The 21,535-nt window shown below is 47.3% G+C and overlaps 1 protein-coding gene across 5 annotated transcripts in view; it reads left to right on the forward strand.

Annotated features, from left to right (window-relative positions):
* The first annotated feature begins 8,074 nt into the window (after positions 1 to 8,074).
* The window catches only part of MLXIPL (MLX interacting protein like), a 33,804-nt gene continuing 20,343 nt past the window's right edge, over positions 8,075 to 21,535 (forward strand). For all 5 annotated transcript variants that reach the window (XM_041749069.1, XM_041749072.1, XM_041749074.1 and 2 more), the window contains exon 1: positions 8,075 to 8,412. In XM_041749069.1, coding sequence (XP_041605003.1) covers positions 8,090 to 8,412 — 323 coding nt within the window. In that variant the 5' untranslated portion in view covers positions 8,075 to 8,089. The remainder of the gene's footprint in view (positions 8,413 to 21,535) is intronic.

Below are 21,535 nucleotides of genomic sequence, written 5' to 3' on the forward strand. Positions count from 1 at the left end.
TTGCAGACTGATTAAATTAAGGCTCTTGAGATTGGGGGTGGGGGGATTGTCCTGGATCATCCAGGTGGGCCAATATAATCACAAAGGTCCTTATAAAAGGGAGGCAGAGGGTCAGAATCAGAAGAGATGTGGCAGTGGAAGCAGAGGGCCGAAGTCAGAGGGAAATTTGAAGACACAGTTGCTGGTTTTGAAGATGAAGGAAGAAGCCTCAAGATGGAGAATGAAGGTAGCCTCTAGAAGCCAGAAAAGGAAAGGAAATGCATCCTCCCCTCAAGACTCTGAAGGGAGCGTGATCCTGCTGACACCTTCACTTCAGCCCAGTGAAAAACCCATTTTGAATTTCAGACGTCCAGACCTGTAAGATACCACATTTGTGTGCTTTTAAGACACAAATTTGGTAATTTGTCATAGCAGCCATAGGAAGCTAATACAAAGGAATTTTTGGTGTCTTGGACCAGGAGACAAGAACGGGAATGTTCACCCTGAGCTGAAGGAAGATGCTCAACTGCTGAGCCACCAGGTGCCCCTGTGTAATGTTCTTTATACAAAGTTTAGAAACATGCAAAACTATACTTTTCTATTGCTTGGAGATATGTACAAAGTAAAAGTGTGGGAAAGAGAAACACCAAATTCAAGAGCATGGTTATCTGGCAGAAGGAGGATGGAATCAGGGAGGAGACCAAGGGATGTTCAATGGCATTGACAAATAGTCCGATTTAAGCTTGGGGGCGGGGGGGGAAGCTTGTGGGGATACACAGTATGCACGGTATTTTTTTTTTTATAATTTTAGTAAATCCAAAACCTTTCATATAAAGTTAATAATTTTTAGGGTCACTTTTGGACTTTGAGCCAGATACCCTGGATCCCTTTCTGAACTCTGCCACTTGTTTTTTTTTTTTTTTTAAGTTTTTATTTATTTATTAGTGAGAGACACACACAGAGAGAGAGAGAGAAAGAGAGGCAGAGACACAGGCAGAGGGAGAAGCAGGCTCCATGCAGGGAGCTCAACATGGATCCCAGGATCACCACCTGAGCCAAAGGCAGACGCCCAACCGCTGAGCCACCCAGGTGCCCCTGCTCCCTTGGTTTTAATTTTTGGAGTACCAACTCTCTGTTAGGGACTTCCAGGGGCTGACCATACAAAGGGGACCCTTCATCTTCATGGTCCCACTCCCTGGTTCAGTTTTTAAATTCATTATTCTCCAAAAGCCCAATTGCTGCCCTCTTTTAAAAAGTAAACAAACATGGGGCACCTGGTGGCTTGCCAGTTAAGTGTCTGCCTTCGGCTCAGGGCATGAACTAGGGTCCGGGGATTGGGATCAAGTTCCACATCGGGCTCCCTGCAGGGAGCCTGCTTCTTCCCCTGCCTGTGTCTCTGCCTCTCTCTCTGTGTCTCTCATGAATAAATAAATTTTTAAAAAGACAAACAAAAAACCCCTAGCTCTATTGAGATATAATTCACATGCCATACAATTTAACAATTTAAACTGTACAATTCAGTGGTTTAGGGTACATCAGCACAATTGTAGAAAATTCCAATCACCCAGAAAGAAACTCTACCCATTAGCAGTCACTCCCTATTCCTGTGCCAATCCTGCACTCACCACCAGCCCCAGCTCTAGGCAACCACTAATCTACTCCTATAGATTAGTCAACTCTGGACATTTCATACTAACAGAATCCTATAAGATATGGTGTTTTGTGGCTCGCTTCTTGCTTTCTTTCTTTCCTTTTTTAATAAGAAGGTTTGGGGTTTTTTAAAGATTTTTAAAATATACTTTAGAGAGAGAGCACGGGGAGGAGCAGAGAGAAAGGGACAGGCAGTCACTGCCCCAAGCACGGGGCCTGACACCGAGCTCAATCACGACCCTGAGATTGGGACACCAAGATCACCTCTGGAGCAGAAATCAAGAGTCGGGCACTCAACCAAATGAGCCACCCAGGTGCCCCGGCTTCTTTCTTTTAACATAATATTTTCAAGATACATTTACACTGTAGCATTTATTACTATATGAGTCCTGATTTTTTTGTGGTAAAATATACATAGCATAACATTTATCATTTTAATCATTTTTAAGTGTACATCTTGTGACCCTAAGCATATTCACATTGCTCAGCGACCATCACAACCATCCCTTCCCAGAACTTGTTGCTTTTCCCAAACTGAAACTGTCCATTAAATACCAACTCCCCATTTCCCTCTCATCCCAGCCCCTAATACCCACCATTCTGTTCTCCGTCTCCATGAATCTGCTCTGGGGACCTCATATAAGTGGAATCATACAGTATTTGACCTTTTGTGACTAGTTTATTTCTTTTGTGTGTGTGTAATTAGTCTATTTCACTGGGTGTAACATATTTGAGATTCATCCATGTTGTAGCATGTGACAGGATTTTCATCCTCCTTAAGGTTGAAAAATATTTCCTTGTATGTGTATACCACAATTTATCTGCTCATCATTTTTTAAAAATATTTTATTTATTTACTCATGAGACACAGAGAGAGAGAGGCAGAGACATAGGCAGAGGGAGAAGCAGGCTCCCCATGGGGAGTCTGATGTGGGACTCGACCCCAGGACTCCAGGATCATGACCTGAGCGAAAGGCCAACACTCAACCACTGAGCCACCTAAGGCCCCTATCTGTTCATCACTGATGAACTTTAGAGCTGTTTTCACCTTTTGGCCATTATGAATAATGTTGCTATAAACATTCATGCACAAATTTTTATGTGACATGTATTTTTTCTCTTGGTTATATCCCGATGATTAGATATATGATAACTTCTGAGGAAAGGCCAGACTGTTTTTCCAAAGCAGCTGTGCCATCCTACCCTTGCACCAGCAATGGATGAGGGTTCCAATTTCTTTGCCAACGCTGTATTGTCTAGGGGATGTGAAGTGGGATCCATGATTTTGATTTGCATTTCTCTGACAACTAAGGATGTTGAACATCTTTTCAGGTACTATTGGTCATTTTTTAAAAGCTTACTTATTTATTTATTTAAGTAATCTCTACACCCGTCATGGGGGTCAAACATACGACCCCAAGATCAACAGTCACACATTCCACTGACTAAGCCAGCCAGTCACCCTGCTATTGGTCATTTTTATATCTTTTTTGAGGGTCTATTCAAACCCTTTGCTCATTTTTTTTTCCTTTGCTCATTTTGTAATTGGGTATTTGGCTTTTTACTGTTGAATTGCAAGAGTTTTTTACATATTCTGGAAACTAGTCTTTTATCAGATATATAGTTTGTATATCTGTAGGTTGTCTTTTCACGCTTTCGACAGTGTCCTTTGAAGCACAAAAGTTTTTATTTTGATGACATCCAGTGTATCTATTTTTTCCTTTGTTGTCTGTGTTTTGGCATCATATTTTTTAAAAAATTTCCTATTTTAAGATCATGGCTCCATGCAGGGAGCCCAACATGGGACTCGATCCCAGGCCAGGATCACGCCCTGGGCTGAAGGCGGCGCTAAACCGCTGAGCCACCCGGGCTTCCCTTTTAAAATTTTTAAAAGATTTTGTTTATTATTTGAGAGAGAGAGAGAGCATGAGCGGGGAGAGGGACAGAAGGAGAGGTGCAGGAGGGCAGAGAGAAGCAGACTCCCCACAGGGTATGGAGCCCAACATGAGGCTCGATCCCAGGACCCAAATATCATGACCAAAGCTGAAGACAGATGCTTAACCCAGGCATCTACCCTTTTTTTTTTTTTTTAAAGATGTTATTTATTTGAGAGAGAGAAAGAGAGAGAGAGCCTGAGCAGGGGGGCGGGGGGCAGAGGGAGAAGCAAACTCTCTACTGAGCAGGAAGCTGGAAGTAAGTTGTGATCCCAGGACCCTGAGATCTTGACCTGAGCAGAAGGCAGATGCTTAACCAACTGAGCCACCAGGCACCCCATGAAGATTTACCCTTATGTTTTCTTCTAAGAGTTTTACAATTTTAGACCTTCTATTTAGGTAATGATCCATTTTGAGTTAATTTTTGTATATGATGTGAGGTAGGGATCCAACTCTGTGCTTTTTGTATGTGGATATCCAGTTGTCCTGCACACACAAACATCCCACTTTTAAAATATGGACCTCAGGGACACCTAGGTGTCTCTCATGAATAAATAAATAAAGTCTTAAAAAAAAAGAAATCACAAAAGAGCATAAATGAACTTTTGGGGGTGTTGGATATGTTTCATTGATTCTGATGATGGTTTCACAAACACAAACTCATCAAATTGTACACTTCATAATTTTTTTTTAAAGTTTATTTATTTGAGAGAGAGAACGTGACTGGGAGGGGCAGAGGGAGAAGGAAAGGGAGAGAGAATCCTAAACAGTCTCTCCCCTAGCATGGAGCCTGTGTTCACAGGGCTCAATCTCATGAACCTGAGATCATAATCTGAGCCAAAACCAAGAATCAGGGAGTCTCTGGGTGGTTCAGCAGTTTAGCACCTGCCTTCGCCCTGGGGTGTGATCCTGGAGTCCCAGGATTGAGTCCTGTGTTGGGCTCCCTGCATGGAGCCTGCTTCTCCCTCTGCCTTTCTCTCTGTCTCTCATGAATAAATAAAATCTTTAAAAAAAAAAAAAAAACAAGAGTCAGATGCTTGACTGTGTCACCCAGATGCCCCCAAATTGTACACTTTAAATATGTGCAGCTTGGGGATCCCTGGGTGGCGCAGCGGTTTGGAGCCTGTCTTTGGCCCAGGGCGCGATCCTGAAGACCTGGGATCGAATCCCACATCGGGCTCCCGGTGCATGGAGCCTGCTTCTCCCTCTGCCTGTGTCTCTGCTTCTTTCTCTCTCTGTGTGTGACTGTAATAAATAAATAAAAATTAAAAAAAATATATATGTGCAGCTTATTGTACAGACGTTACACCTCAATAAAAAAAAAATTTTTTTTAAAGTAAGGAAGTGAGAAATCCCAAATTCCGGAGTGAGATTTCTTTGGGTGTGGTCAGGTAGGGTAGGAGCACCCAGATATAAAATATTGGTGAGATCCTAGTTCTGGGGTTGGGTTATAGATTCACTGGTACTTATTATACATTAATAAATCCACAAATAAATCAAATAAAAGCAGGACTCATATGAGTGTGTGTGTGTGTGTGTGTGTGTGTGTGTCTGAAGATTTAGGGTTAGTCTATTTCTGGGTCCCTGAGGTCCAGGCTTTTTAAAAAGATTTTATTTATTTATTCATGAGAGACACACAGAGAGAGAGGCAGAGACACAGGCAGAGGGAGAAGCAGTCTCCCTGTGGGGAGTCTGATGTGGGACTCAATCCCAGTACCCCGGGATCATGCCCTGAGATGAAGGTAGACGCTCAACCTCTGAGCCACCCAGGTGTCCCCTCTTTTGTGACTTCTCCCTCCAACCTCTCCCCACCCCTCAGCCCCAAACCCAGATAATCCCTGATATACTCTCTGACACAACAGATTAGACTGTATTTTCCAGAATTTCATAGAAATGGAATCATACAGTGTACATACTATTTTTTGTGTGGCTTCTTTCACTCATACTAATTATTTTGATATTCATCCATTCTGTTGCACTTACAGTTTGTTTCTTTTTATTGCAGTTTGCTGTTTCACTGTGTGGATGTACCACAATTTGTTTATCCATTTTTCTGTTGATGGACATTTGGGTTGTTTCCAGTTTAAGCCTTTTACAAGTAAGACTTTGTGAACATTTGTGTACAAGTCTGTGTATGGATATATTCCCTTATTTTTCTTGGCCAAACACCCAGGAGTGAAATGATGGGGCCAGATGGCAGGTGTTTAACATTTTAAGAAAATTCCTGTTTTCCAAACTATTTTAACACCCCCACCCCACCTGCCAGGAGGATATGAGTTCCAGTCACTCCACATCCTTACCAATGCTTTATATGGTCAGTCTTTTTCATTTTAGTCATTCTAACAAGTGTGTGGTTCCTTTGTTTTGGCAAAAAGGATACTTTTAGTTTGGACACATGCACATCTAAACAATACATGATTTGTTTTTGTTTCTGTTTTTTTTTAAGATTTTATTTATTTATTCATGTGAGACACACAAAGAGAGAGAAGTAGAGACATAGGCAGAGAGAGAAAAAGGCTCCCTGTGGGGAGCCCAATGTTGTACTTGATCCCAGGACCCCGGGATCACCACCTGAGCCAAAGACAGACGCTCAACTACTGAGTCACCCAGGTGTCCCCTCTTTTGTGACTTCTCCCTCCAACCTCTCCCCACCCCTCAGCCCCAAACCCAGATAATCCCTGATATACTCTCTGACACAACAGATTAGACTGTATTTTCCAGAATTTCATAGAAATGGAATCATACAGTGTACATACTATTTTTTGTGTGGCTTCTTTCACTCATACTAATTATTTTGATATTCATCCATTCTGTTGCACTTACAGTTTGTTTCTTTTTATTGCAGTTTGCTGTTTCACTGTGTGGATGTACCACAATTTGTTTATCCATTTTTCTGTTGATGGACATTTGGGTTGTTTCCAGTTTAAGCCTTTTACAAGTAAGACTTTGTGAACATTTGTGTACAAGTCTGTGTATGGATATATTCCCTTATTTTTCTTGGCCAAACACCCAGGAGTGAAATGATGGGGCCAGATGGCAGGTGTTTAACATTTTAAGAAAATTCCTGTTTTCCAAACTATTTTAACACCCCCACCCCACCTGCCAGGAGGATCTGAGTGTTCCCCAAGATGTCCCTCCACCTCAAATACCCTTCCTCGCAATGCCTTGTCCCAAAGCTGTTGATGAACTGACCTATCCTTCTGAGCCTAGCGCATACCTCCTCCTCCAAAGGCAGGATCCGTCCTTCCTTCCCAGCACTCCTTGTCACAGCCCTGAGGCCAACCTGACCTATACCGGAGTCATTAAAGACTCATCCATTCCCCCTCCTGTTAAACTAAAGTTCCCCCGAGAACAGGAACAGCATTAATGTCATCTTTCCAGTCCCTGGCTCCCAGCAAAGGGTCTATCATACAGCAGGTGCAGAGCCGGGACACCTGCTCTCAAACTCCAGCTCTGCCATCTACCACCTGTATGAACCTCCCCATGCCTCCGGTTCCTCATCTGTAAAATGGGGATAAAATACCCAGCACCCCCTCTGGTCACTGATGGGATTCAATGAATTAGCCCACATAAATGGCTTAAGAGGTGTAGGCAGGACCCTGGCAAGTAGTCAATACTTGGCAAACATTAGCTAGAAGTCGTAATGATTTATTGAGTTGAAATGAGACCCTGCCCTCGCTCTAGAGAATCTTCATGTGAAGGGGGAGATACGTTCTGTTGATCTTCAGGAGATTTCTTAATTGAAGAGACACCCATGCCTCCCCAGCTTCCATTAAGGGAGGGGAGCTATTCACCAGAAGCCATCAGAGTCATCTCCTTTCTTTGTTAGCATCAAAGGAACCATGAACATCTTCCTCCTCCAGGAAGCCTTCCCAGATTGGATTCCTTGGAGAAATTTATTTCTTCTGCCTTTCTTTGAGGTGAAGGTGCAAGACCACTGCCATCCCCTCCACCCTGCTTCCCATCTTATTATTGACGAAACAGGCACCAGGAGGAGACTTAGGAGAGAAAGGAGGTCAGGAGGGAATGGCAACTCTGGAACGGCAGAGGGTCTTGGAGCGGGAGGGCTCAGCAAAGGTGGAGGAGGGTGTGTGCTTGAGAAAGTGGCCGGCTGCTGCTCAGGGAGGGGATAAGAGCCCAGGGAAGGGAGAGGGTGCTTGGTGAGGGCCTTGCAAAATCCAGGAGAGGGAGAGGGCTCAGGGATGGAGCTGGCGCGGGGGTGGGGGGGGTGGGAATGAATGGGGTTGGGTGAGTTGGATGGGAGCTCAATGGAGAGAGGGAACTCGGGAACCAGGATGAGGTTCCCAGAGGGGCTGGGGCTCAGGGAGCTGACTGCAGCAGCTCAGCCTCTGCTCTGCCTACCTGGGCCATGGCCCCATACCTGTGGCTCCTCCCTTCTCAAACCCAGCCCGAAGAAGTTTGGGAGCCGGGCACCAAGCCCCCAGGGAGAGGGGGGTTAAAGGTGAGCGGGGCACGAGCAGGTCCCAGACAGGGATTGGCAGACGCCTGGGCCCGTGGCCCGGGCCATGGCTGTCCCACAGGCCGCCAGACGGGTGAGCGGCTGCCACCCACGTGCTAAGGAGAGAAGGAGGCACCGGATCAAGGGGCAAAGGACATCTGGAGCAGGCGGGGGCCGGGCAGTGCCCGGTCCACACCCGCCACTAAAAGCCGGGCCCAGGGTGCAGTGCATAGAGCCCTCTGCCGCCAGCGCAGAGAAGACGCGGCCGCTGTCGGCCTCGGCCCGGGAGCATCCTGCGTGTGCCCCGTGGCCCGGGCCCCAGACACCGCCGGAGGGGACCCTGGGGCACTGCCTGGGACCTGCTACACCCGCAGATAGTGCGGAATCCAGGTGAGGGGCGTGGAGGGCATCAGGTGGGTGCAGGTGCCTAGGCCAGGGGGAGCTGATCCTCCCCAAGACTGGGCCTCTGTCTCTGTACTTGTCAAATGGGGAGGGACACTTCTGCGGCTCTATTTGTCCAGAGGGGGTTAATACTCTTGGGTACCTGTCCTGGCTCTGCTGCCAGGAGAAGAAGGCTAGCTCATACCTCAGAGAGAGCTCCGAATTAAGAATCTAAGAGTTCATCCTGCCCACTCCTCCAGGAGCAGAGTGAGGTGTGCACAGGTTCCTACTACTTCCTGGGGTCGCATGCACTGGGCAAGGGTTGAATGATCTCAACTCTCCAGAGAGCTGAGAGTGGGCTGAGGGAGGCAGGAGGGAGGGCCTTCCTCCCGGCTGCACTCTCTGCCCTGGACAGGTGTGAGTGCCAGCAGAGAAACTGGCTCCAGGTGGGCCCTAGGATCAGGAGCAAGGACTCAGAGCTCCCCCTGGCTGGGCAGGAAGAAGCCAGATACCATCCGGCAGGGAAGCCATGTGGATTCATGGCCACCAGACTTCTAGCCAACAGGTAGGGGCTACAGAAGTGGCAAAGGGTACTCCTGCTGATCTGGCCCAGGAAGCCCAGGGCTCCCTCTGCCTCCCAGCCACCCTGCCCCCACCTCGGTGCCTCCTGATGTCACCCCGGTGGGCAAAGAAGCTGTGGTCTAGCCTGGACTGGGTTAAGGAGCTTTGAGTTCTTGTCTGCGTCTCGCTGTGTGACCTTGGGCAAATTGCTTCCTTTCTCTGGGCCTGGCTCTCCCTCTGTCACAACAGGAGTCTTGTTCCTGGGCCACTTGCAGTGATGATAGGAACAGGATAAAATGGGACACCAGGATGCTCTGGAGGACAGGGCAGCCCACTCCAAGTAAGGTCCCCATGGTCCTTTGTCGTAAAGGGTATGGTATCCCAGGGTCAGCTGAATCCGGTTTTGGGTGGGGCTGGGGATCCGGCCCAGGTCTCCATCTTGTCCAGGTGTGTCTCTGGTTCTCTGCATCTGGCCTGCCCATCCCCTGCCCAGACCCCCAGGCCCAGAGGAAGGAGAACTGGGACCTGGGGATCTTAGGCCTTAGGAACCTGAGCAGTAGGCTCATGCTCACCCCAGGGAGGCTCAGCTCCTCAGCCTCAGGACAGGGGCAGATCCTGGAGGAGCTTCCCACTGAGGAGCTCTGTGTTGTGGCAACCTCTTTTGAGAGGGGGGTGACGCTTCTGGCGCAACACCAATCCCCACTAAGGACATGATCTACCCCAAAACAGGATTGTGGAATCACGTACAGGGCTCAGGCTGGGATCAAGACTCAACCTGGGCCTAGGTGAGGGGCGCCAGGGTCAGGGACTCACCTGGTGTGTAGGAATGCTGTAAATGAAGTCCTCTGGCCTGTGTGTGTGTGTGTGGCACTGGTGGAGGTGACACTTGCAAACCGAGGTGGAGGGCATAGTGAGTTTTGACAAACCGCTGAGTGGAATGGGAGTGGGAGCCTCCGTGCTTTTGAGCTCGCTTCTTCCCTTTGGGCAGAAGCCCTACCTGGACCCCTCCCCTCTGAAGCCATGCCCCTACTGCTGGCTCTGTGGGGGGCACAGGCAGGCGTCTGGGCTGGGAGAGGCCCTCATCAGCCCAATTCTCATTCCCTGGTCAGTGCTGATGAACAAACGGGTTTGGGCTCAGATGTGAGGCAGGGAGGCAGGAAGGAGAGGCTCCCTCAGGCCTCAGGTAGGCTGGTGGGGGAAGGAGGGACTAAAATTTAAATACATACTAAATTTTAGTGTCTGTGTGCCAGACACTGTGTAGGGATTTTCTGCCACTGTTTCCTTCTTCCTGATAACCTGAGAGAGAAAGGATATTGTCTCCATTTAATAGATGAGGAAATGGAGACCCAGAGAAGTCAAGGCATTGACTTGAGGCCACACAGCCTGGAAATGACAGGGCTGGAATTCAAAACAAGGCACCCTGACTCCAAAGCTCCGATTTCTGCTCCCACTGCTGCCTCAGACTCGTCCCCCTGTTGCCTCCTGGGCCTCAGTCTGCTCATCCGTCACTTGGGGCTGAGTGTGCTTACCAGGACTGTGGGCAGCAGGTGTGGGCAAGCATGTGCTCTGCGTCCAGGGAGCAGCACACAAGAGGGGGTGTACTCATGGATGCTCACGGATGTCCACATGGCCTGCCCCCACCTCCCCTTGCATCCACCTCCCCGTCAGAGCTTCGGAGCAAGGCCGCCCACATTTGCCTTTCCTCTTTGAGGTAGGCTAAGCTGACCTTGTATAGGGAGCCCCCAACAGGGCAGGGCCTGGCACTGATAGATACAGAGGTGACGCATCCCTCTGACTGGTCCTGAGATATGGGGCCAGCTGGCCAACATGCGTGTGGGTCAGCTAGGTCCTGTCCAGAATCTCTAGGCCTCCCTAATGCTAGGAGTCATACCAGCTTTTGTGCCACACAGCCCCCTCAGCCATGTGACTTCAGATGAGAAAGATATCTCCTTGGGCCCCCTTTCTGTGTCCTTTCAGGGACCTGAAGCCCTGATGGGGCTGGGGTGACTGTCATGGTACTTAGCATGGGGAGGCCAGGGGATCCAGGGCAGGGCAGAGCTGACTGTACCACCCTCAGCTGGTTTGAGAAGCTTTTCTCCATCCCCCAGTCTACCGTGGAGGTGGTCCCCACACTGTCTGTGCCACAGCACCTGGTTCTTTCTCTGACCCTGTACTCAGACATGTTGGCTAGGAAGGAAGAGGTGGCAGAAGAAGGAGGGAAGGAGAAAGGAAATCCACACTCAGGTGCCTACCACTGGCTCTCACACATTTCATTTGATTCTGCCAATGAGCCTGTAAATTTAACATCATATCCCCACACTCATTTTAAAGGTGAGAAACCAGTGCTCAAAATCCATGATACTGTTCCTTCCTTGTACGGGAGTCATGCTGAGAGGAACCCAAGGTCACACGCAGGAACATTTTTGAGCACCAGAGTCCCCACCCTGTCCCCATGCCTGGGTGCCAGGGAGCCCCGGATGGCAGGGGTGTCATCTGACCCAGATGCTCCCCAAGCAGGCAGAGATCTAGGGAGGACCAAGGGGGTTCCACACCCTTCAAGGCACTCCCCATTCTATTCTCCCAGGACTGAATCTGAACAACCAGGCACAGACCCACCCTGGCATATTGAGGTGGCCAGAAATGCCATCCAGGTATGAAGAAGTATGGTTGTACTGCAAGGCACACCTGCTTTCTGGCCGTCTATTTTGTCACCTATAGAATGGGTAGACTAACACAGTGGTACCTGTTCTACTTCTGGATGTCTCTTGTGAGACTCCAATAGTGCAGCGTGGAGGAGCCAGAGCTGGGAGGCAGGAGACCTGGCTTGGTCACCAGTGTGACACACCAGGTGGCCCGATGCAAGCTGCGGCTCCAAACTGAGTCCTTTGGAGTAACATGAGCCTATTGCCCTTGCTGCCTCCCACTGCTTATCCCATCCTGACCTGCCAAATTTCCAAGTAGCAGATGTGAGTCCTGAGCAGTATCTGTTTGGTCCTTGCTTTAGTTTCTGGCACCCAGCTCTGAAAGCCCTTGGGCACTCCAGAGCCATGAATGTTCTTTGCGGGCTAAGATGACTGGTGGCTGGCGGCCCCTCATAGTTTCCGGGTGGAAGTTAGTCACCAAGGAGATCAAGGTGGATTTAGAAGGTTGGAACTTTCAGCCCCACCCTCCATCTCTCTGGAGGAGAGTGGGGCTGGAGATTGAGTTCAATCACCAATAACCAGTGACTTAATTATGCCTACCTAATGAAAACCTCCTTAAAAACTCCTAAATGAAGGAGTCCGGACAGCTCTGGATTGGTGAACACATCGAGGTGCTGGGAGGGTAGTATACCTGGAGGGGGCACGGATGCCCCATGCATTCCCCCACCTTTCATACCTTGCCTTGTGCCTCTCTTCCATTTGGCTTTCCTGGGTTGTATCCTTTATGATGAAATGGTAAATGCAAGCAAAGTGTCTTCTTGAGTTCTGTGAGCCTTTCCAGCAAACTGGAGTGCCTAAAGGAGGGGTAAAGGAGGGGTGCTGGGATCGCCTGATTTATAGTGGTCTGTGATACAAGTGATAACCCAGACTTGGGTTGGTGTCTGCAATTGAGACAGACTTGTGGGACTGAGCCTTTACCTTGTAGGACTGGATACTAACTCCTAGTAGATAGTGTCAGAATGTAACTAAATCATAGGGCACCCAGCCTGTGTCGGAGAAAAGTGATGTTGGCAAAGACATTTGGTGTCAGAAGTTTCGGGAGTAAAAATTGTCCGTTGGTAAATGGTGGCCAGTGACATTTTTGTAGACTGACAGACTCTTGGCATGATGGTTCTTCTTGGCAAAAACTCATCTCCTAGCTGACCCCCATTCTGCACTGCTCAGTTACCACGTTCTCCTCCCTGGCTGTTCACAACATACCTAGAGGTTAGTCTGCTTCTGCCCGTGTTACAGGGAGGGCAGGTAAAGCCCAGAGAGGGTGAATGGTTTGCCTGAGATGACCCATAGAGACCTGATAAGCCAGTCTCCTGAGCCTTGTGCCCTAAAGAGAAAATGTCCCCCATGGCGTCCTTGGGCTCCCTAGATTGAGAAATAGTATTCAAGAGGAGCTGGGGCAGGAGGCTGCACCTTCCCCTTCCCTTTCCCCCATGTCTGGTTAACCTATCAGGTACCCTTTTTCCTTTGTTTGGACAGCTTTGATCTATGGACTTTTGGGTCCTCAAGAAGAAAGGAAGGGGTTCCCATGCCATCATCTACTATGCTCACTCCTCTTCTTTACTTTCTTGGAGAATTTTCTTTTTCTTGTTTCAAAAGTCATGCACAGTCTTATACAACTTCGACATTAATGGAAATTTACAAGCGAATGTCTGTTTCCCACCTCCCATAAAGACCACCAGTGTCACAGTTTGGTGCCTATATGTCCAGACTTTCCTTCTCTTTCCATATGTGAATGTTCACTATTATTAGTTTCTACTCAAATGAGATCACACTTCACACATTATTTTGTAACTTCCTTCTTAAGTCAGCATTGCTTTTCATCTATCTTTTACTATTTCTACACTTTCATGATAATGATGATAGCTAGCATTTACCATCTGAGAACTTTAGAGGTATTGATTCACTTAATCCTCATAAAAATTGTGAGAGGAAGATACTTTTTCATCCCCATTTTACAGACAAGGTTGCTAACAGCTACCTAGTTTTCTGCCATAGGGATTTGCAAAATTTATTCAACCATTTTCCTGTTCCTTAGAATTATAAACAATGCTGTAAGGAACATCCTCATATATCTTTGCACATTAGGGAAACATTTTTATTTTAAAATATTTTATTTATTTTATTTTTTTAAAGATTTGCTTATCTTAGAGAAAGAGAGAGCACGAGCAGGAGGAGCAGGAGGAGAGGGAGAGAGAGACTCACAGCTCTCTGCAGTGAGTGTGGAGCCTGATGTGGGGGCTCCATCTCATGAAACTGAGATCATGCCTGGAGCCAAAACCAAGATCGGACACCCAACCAACTGTGCCACGTGGGAGCCCCCTAAAGATTTTACTTTTAAGTAATTTCTATCCCCAATGTGGTTCCCAAATTCACAACCCCAAGGTCAAAAGTCACACGCTGTACCGACTTAGCCAGGCAGGTGCTCCAGGAAATATTTTTACAGATTAGAAACATTTTATAGAGGACGCCTGGGTAGCTCAGTGGTTGAGCATCTGCCTTTGGCTCAGGGCGTGATCCCTGGGGTCCCACATTGGGCTCCCTGCATGGAGCCTGCTTCTCCCTTTGCCTATGTCTCTGCCTCTTTCTCTGTGTGTTTCTCATGAATAAATACATAAAATATTTTTTAAAAAGAAAAAGAAACATTTTATAGGATAGATTCCTGCAATTGAACCTAAGGAGTCAAGGAGTAGAGATGTTTTTTGGTATAACAGATTTTGCCAAATACTCATCCAAAAATAAAATTTGCATGTTACTTGTTCACCAACAGACTAGGGTAAAGACATGTTGCCCCACTCACATCATTTCTGCCTTTTTCTAGCCTGGGATGGGGTTTTAAGGCTGCCTGGAGGCAGCCAAAGTGTTGGAGAAGGTGAAGTTTCTAGACAGATAACCTCTCTGGTCGCACCACTGATTTCTTCCTTCCCAGCTATCCCTGCACATTAGCCCCCCACCCCCACCATGGGCTGTACTCTGGAAATGGCTCCCCTTTCCTCTCCACTAGTCAACTAGTCAAAAAGTACAGGGTCAAAGTGGCTCAGTGGGTTAAGCTTCTGCCTTTGGCTCAAGTCACAATCCCTGAGTCCTTGGATCGAGCCCCATATCAGATTCCCCACTTAGCAGGGAATCTGCTTCTTCCTCTGCCCCTTACCCTGCTCATGCTCTCTCTCTCTCTCTCTCTCTCTCTCTCTCAAATAAATAAATAAATAAATAAATAAATAAATAAATAAAATCTTTTTAAAAAAGCTACAGGGTCAGGAATTAGAGCCTTAAATTACTTGCTCTGTAACCTTAAGCAAATAACCTAACTTCTCTCAGCCTTTTCCCTCATATAAACCAAGTAATCATAATCCCTGTTCATCTAGTTTCCTTGAGGGACAACAGGAGCGAAGCATATAAACGTGCTGTGGTTCCTGCCGAGGACCAGGCAGAGACTGGTGGTTTTGTTGGCTCAACTTTGGGCAGGCTGTGGAAGCACACATGGATGGGAAGCTGCATGATGCAGGACTGGTCTGTGGGGGTGGGGGTGGTGGTGGTGGTGGTGGTGGTTGTCTCAGAAGGAAAAGAGGGAAGAAGACAGAGAAGAGACTGAAGCGGGCTGGGCCTGAAACTAACCTCACTGCACATTCCCCCAGATCCCAGAGACTTGGCCTGGTTCTTCTAGAATCGTCTGGGGAAGCCCAGACTGACCTGTCCAATCTCCTCCTCTTCCTGTCCTCCTTCAGTCACAGATACTCTGGGACAGGCTCTGCATCCAGGTTCCCAGCTAGTCTGCTGGTCTTTCTCCAGTTGTTTCTCTCTTCTTCCCCTGGGCCAGAAGCTTGGGCAGAAGCTCACCAGGGGCTGCCTGCCGTGATGTCAGCCATGGGTTCAAATCTCTGCCCTGCCTCCTGGCCATCTGTGAGCACCTCAGCCAGTCATGCTGTAAAATGGAGATGAAAGTTCTCACCCAGCCCCGCTCTCAGAGAAATGAGATAATGACCAAGAAGCCACTTTGGCAAAGAATATGTATTGTCTACCAGTGTTTCTCAAACTACCTGCAGCCCAAATGAAATGGGCAAAGGGCCCATTTTTGTTTTTAATCTGCCATGGATGTGTAAGTATGCAAAATACAATAAAAAATGAATTACTAGAAAAACTCAGTTGAAGAGGGGCACCTGGGAGGCTCAGTCGGCTGCCTACAGCTCAGGTCATGATCCTGGGAACCTGAGATCCACAGTGTTAGGCTCCCTGCTCAAGAGGGAGTCTGCTTCTCCCTCTCCCTCTTCCTCTGCCCCTCCTCCGTACTCATGCACTTGCTCTCTCTCTTTCTCAAATAAATAAAATCTTTAAAAACAAAAAAGGAAAGAAAAATTCAACTGAAGAAATAAACTATAAGCCTAGTGTTTTTTGTTTTTAAAGATTTTATTTATTTATTCATGACAGACACTGAGAGGCAGAGACACAGACAAAGGGAGAGGCAAGCTCCCGAGGGGAGCCAATGTGGGACTTGATCCTAGGTGTCCAGGACCACACCCTGAGCTGAAGGCAGACACTCAACCACTGAACCACCCAGGCATCTTTGGCCTAGTGTTTTATTATTATATTCAACAGGTATCAGATTGCTCTATTAAATTGATATGGTTCTAGGGACACCTCGGTGGCTCAGCGTCTGCCTTTGGCACAGGGCATGATCCCAAAGTCCCGAGATCAAGTCCCACATCGGGCTCCCTGCATGAAGCCTGCTTTTCCCTCTGCCTGTGTCTCTGCCTCTCTCTCTGTGTCTCTCATGAATAAATAAATCTTTAAAAAAATTAATATGGTTCCTAAACATTTGCTCTCAACTTATGTATTCATCTTGTCATGAACTGGTAAGGGAATCCATGGCCTGGCAGTGGTCCATGGGTCATACTTTGAGTGGCACTGGTGCAGAAGCCTCAGTGCCCATTGGACCTGGGCTTTGGAGGTAGGGTCAGGGGAGGGGAGCACAGCAGCTTTGTAGGCAGCTAGCACCCTGCTCTCACCCCAGCCACTTGAATGATTTGCCACTCTGTGATTCCACAGACCTGCCATTACCCCTGCTGTTCCCTCCTAGAACACCTTCTCCCCTCTCTGCATGTGTGATACCCACTTTGTCTTTCAAGGCCCATCTCAAGCATACCTTCTAGAAAGTCTTCTCTGACCACTGCCCCATGTGCTGCAAGTCAGCCCTCCCTCCACTGAACTTTCACAGTCCTAGGCACTATTTCTGCCCCCATTCTGAATCTCTGATGGGCATGCCTCAGTCTCCCATGCTGAGTTGTCTAGGGGCAGGAATCATGTGATAAGTGTCTCAGCATCCCCTTACTTCAACATCCCTGGCTTAACCTAGGGCATGATACCATCAGGCAGGTAATATGTGTGGTGGATGGGCAGCTCAGGGGGTACTTGGGTGGGAAACAGATGAAGAGATGGAAGGTTAGGTAGATGTGTAGATGGAAGGAAGGATGGACAGATGGAAAGACTGGTACGAGATGAGTGGATAAATAGGTGGATGGAAGAGATAGATGGATGGGTTGGCAGATGATGAATGGATATACAGGTGACGAATGGACAGATAGGTGGGCAGATTGACTACTGGAGGATGGGTGGATGGATGGACGGATGGATGGGCAGGTAAATGGCTAGGTACACAGATAGATTCACCAGTGAATAGACGAGTGGAAGTAGCTGATGCTCACTTTATCTCTACTCTGTGGTACCTCCTCCTCTGCATCTCCTCCTCCTCTCTCACAGAGCACAAAAATCAGTGCTTCTTAATGGGCCCAGGGGTTGTTGACATAGGATTTATTTTTACTTGATATTTTCATAATTCAAAAAAATGTATGAACAATACATTTACAGGGGCACCTGGGCAGCTCAGTTGGTGAAGTGTCTGTCTTCAGCTCAGGTCATAATCTCACAGTCCTGGGAACTAGCCCTGTGTTGGGCTCCCTGCTCAGTGGGGAGTCTGCTTCTTCCTCTCCTTCTCTCCTGCCCCCTGCTGTGTTCTCTCTCTTTCACCCTCACTTCTCTTCCTCAAATAAATACATAATTTTTAAAAATTATTTTTTATTTTTGATAGTCATACAGAGAGAGAGAGGCGGAGACACAGGCAGAGGGAGAAGCAGGCTCCATGCACCGGGAGCCCGACGTGGGACTCGATCCCGGGTCCCCAGGATCGCGCCCTGGGCCAAAGGCAGGCGCCAAACCGCTGCGCCACCCAGGGATCCCCATAATTTTTTTTAAAAAGAGTATATACATCATAAGTATCCAGCTTGATGAATATTCACAGCCAGTGTACCCATGTAACCTGAACCCAGATACAGAAACAAAATGTTAGCAGCACCCCAGGAAGCCTCTTCTTGATCCCTCCTGTCACTTCAAAGCTAAACACTACCTTGACTCCTAAATCACAGATCAGCTTGTTTTGGAGCTTTATATAAATGAAGCCTTACAGCACATACACTTCCATGTCAGGCTTCTTTTGTTCAATGTATGATCAGTGAGATGCATCCATATGGTTGCATTCGGTTGTAGCGTGTTTATTTCCATTGCTGTGTTAATATTCTGTAGTGTGGGGATCCCTGGGTGGCGCAGCGGTTTGGCGCCTGCCTTTGGCCCAGGGCGCGATCCTGGAGACCCAGGATCGAATCCCACGTCGGGCTCCCGGTGCATGGAGCCTGCTTCTCCCTCTGCCTATGTCTCTGCCTCTCTCTCTCTCTCTCACTGTGTGCCTATCATAAATAAATAAATAAAAAAAATTTTAAAAAAAATTCTGTAGTGTGGCTATACCACCAGGCATGTATCCATTCATCTGTGATAAACATTTGGTTGTTTCCAGTACCGAACGGATAGGAATATTGCTGTATGAATAGTCATGTGCATTTTTTTGGTGCACATATACACATGCTGGGTTATAAGGGATGCAGATTTCAGCTCTAACAGGTACTGACAAACAGTTTTCCAAAGTGATTGTGCCAAGTTAACCTGGCAGCAGTACGGATGAGATTCTGCTGGCACCATGTCCTCCTGAATGATCACTAGCCCTAATGTGAGAATATAGGCTCCTGTGGGCAGGCTGGCATCAAATTGACCGTGTTTGACTCTCAGCTCTCTACTTACTTGTGACCTTTGGCAAGCCTGTTTCTTTGTCTACAAGATGAGTTGAAATGAGTTGAAACAGCTCAAGGAACTGTTATGAAGATTCCATAGACAGGTTAGGTTAGGCTCCACCAACATTAGCCATTTATAGTCAATTCTCACAACAACACTTTGAATCACTTCAAACCTCAGTGTCCCCTTCTGTAAAATGGTCATGACCATACTAACACATCCACACAATGCACAGTTGAGGAAATGCCTACCAGGAAATAGAATGTCTAAAAGTGCCTGATTTTTCAGAGATATAATACAGTTATATCAACTCATTCTTTTTCAGTGGCTTTTAGTATAGTCACAGAGTTACGAAAATATCACCACTATCTCATTCTAGAACATTTTCATCACCCCAAAAAGAAATACCATACCCATTAGCAGTCATTCCATTTCTCCACACCCAACTCTTCCCAACTCTGGGCAGCTGCTAATCTACTTTCTCTTTGAATATTACAAGTGCCAAATCTTTGCTTTTCTGTGTTTTTTAACTTTTGTAAAAGTGAAATACCCAGCACTGGAACAGGCACATAATATACACTTAGTAAATGCCATCTGTTTGTGTGGATGGATGGATGGATGGATGGAACACAGTTAGTAGACAGATATAGCCTAAACTCATTCATTCAACAAAAACCCATTTGCATGTTTGCACTTGGAGGAAACTGGTCTATAGAGAGAACTATGATTCTGCGATTCGGGCTATTCGCCATCTAGTGGGACAGGGAGGAATGTGCACCCCTCCCTGGGACTTAATTGCCAAATGCAATTAAAAGTTGTGTTGGGAAAAAAAAAAAAAAGTTGTGTTGGAGTAGGGTTGTGGGAACTCCAGGAGGATGTTGGAGGTGGAAGTGGCACTGATAGTTTGGGCAAACTTCCCTGATGAGGAGGGGCAGTCTGGGGGAGGGATCCCACCAACTAAGGCTGGGACACTGGGCAGGTGTGGTGTCAAGCAGGATTGCCAGTCAGGACTTCACAAGCCAATCCGGACCTGGTCCTGGACCTCTGTGGGCTGCAAACAAGACTTAGCTGTAGAGAGAGGCTGTAAATGCTGGGCAGTGGGTGACAGAGGCCAGATGGGAAAGGGAGCACCGGGGTGAGCCAGGCCACCTCACACGAGCCTGCACTGTCATCTGGGCAAGGGGACCTTGAACTGGCTATGCCCACATCTAGGCATTCCAGGGCCCCCATGCCACCAGTTGGTTTGACTTTTCCAGTTGACTACAGGTAGAAGCATTTAAAAGGAGAGAGTGGGGCGCCTGTGTGGCTCAGTTGGTTAAGCATCTGCCTTTGGCTCAGGTCGTGGTCTTGAGGTCGTGGGATCAAGTCCCGGATCAGGTTCCCTGCTCAGAGGGGAGCCTGCTTCTCCCTCTCCCTCTGCTGCTTCCCCTGTCCATTGCTCTCTCTCCCCTTCTCTCTGTCTCTCATGAATAAATAAATTAAATCTTAAAAAAAAAAAAAAAAAAAAAGAGGAGAGAGCCCGGGCAGCCCGCGTGGCAGGAGAGGAGAGGAGAGAGTGGCAGCCTTATGAGTGAAGAAGCCTGGATTTCAGGTCAGACCTGGCTCTGCCCTTTCCAACTATGGGAACTTGAGCAAATGGCTCCCCTCCCTGAGCCTGTTTCTTCAACTGAAAAATGGAGGTAATATAACTTACTTCAAGTATGGTTAGGTATAATGATTGGGGGAGGCTGGACAAGGCAGATGAAGCATACATTCAGGTCCCTAGCAAGCTTGGAGCTTTGATTTATTATTTTTAAAAAAGTTTTTTTTAAGATTTTATTTTGAGGGGGATCCCTGGGTGGCTAAGTGGTTTGGCACCTGCCTTTGGCCCAGGGAGTGATCCTGGAGACCCGGGATCGAGTCCTGCATCGGGCTCCCAGCATGGAGCCTGCTTCTCCCTCTGCCTGTGTCTCTGCCTCTCTTTCTCTCTCTCTGTGTCTATCATAAATAAATAAATAAATAAATAAATAAATAAATAAATAAATAAATAAATAATCTTTAAAAATAAAAGATTTTATTTTGAGAGAGAGAACGCACACACGGACGCACACATACGTGGGGGGTGAGGAGCAAGGAGAGAGAGAGAAGCAGATTTCCCCACTGAGCAGGGAGTCTGATGAGGCAGGGCTCAATCCCAGGATCCTGATCATGACCTGAGCCAAAGGTAGACGCTTAGCCAACTGAGCTAGCCAGGCACCCCAAGCTTGGAGTATTTAAACTTTTTTTTTTTTTAAGACAGCTCTTTTTTTTTTTTTTTTAAGATTTTATTTATCCACTCATAGAGACACACACAGAGAGATAGAGAGGCAGAGACACAGGCAGAGGGAGAAGCAGGCTCCACGCAGGGAGCCTGACATGGGACTCCATCCCGGGTCTCCAGGATCACACCCCGGCTGAAGGTGGCACTAAACCACTGAGCCACCCGGGCTGCCCCAAACTTTTTCTTTAAAAAAAAATTTAGAAATGGAGAGATATATATATTTTTAAATTTAGTATATATATATTCATTCTAATTGAAGGTGTTGTCATGGGAGAATCAGAATTTGTGAACGTCCTTGCATTTATTGTACAATGTCATGTTGTTTTGTTTTGATTTACACACAGGATGATTGTCTTTTTGGGACTCCATCCCCCAAAGGTCTTATCAGGCCCTGAGGAGGGCAAGAACAGGTTGCAGGTGCTTGTTGAGAGCCAAGTGATGGCTGGGGAAAGGAAGAGAAATG

The sequence above is a fragment of the Vulpes lagopus genome, chromosome 3 (genome assembly GCF_018345385.1).
Source record: "Vulpes lagopus strain Blue_001 chromosome 3, ASM1834538v1, whole genome shotgun sequence".
NCBI classification, from domain to species: domain Eukaryota; kingdom Metazoa; phylum Chordata; class Mammalia; order Carnivora; family Canidae; genus Vulpes; species Vulpes lagopus.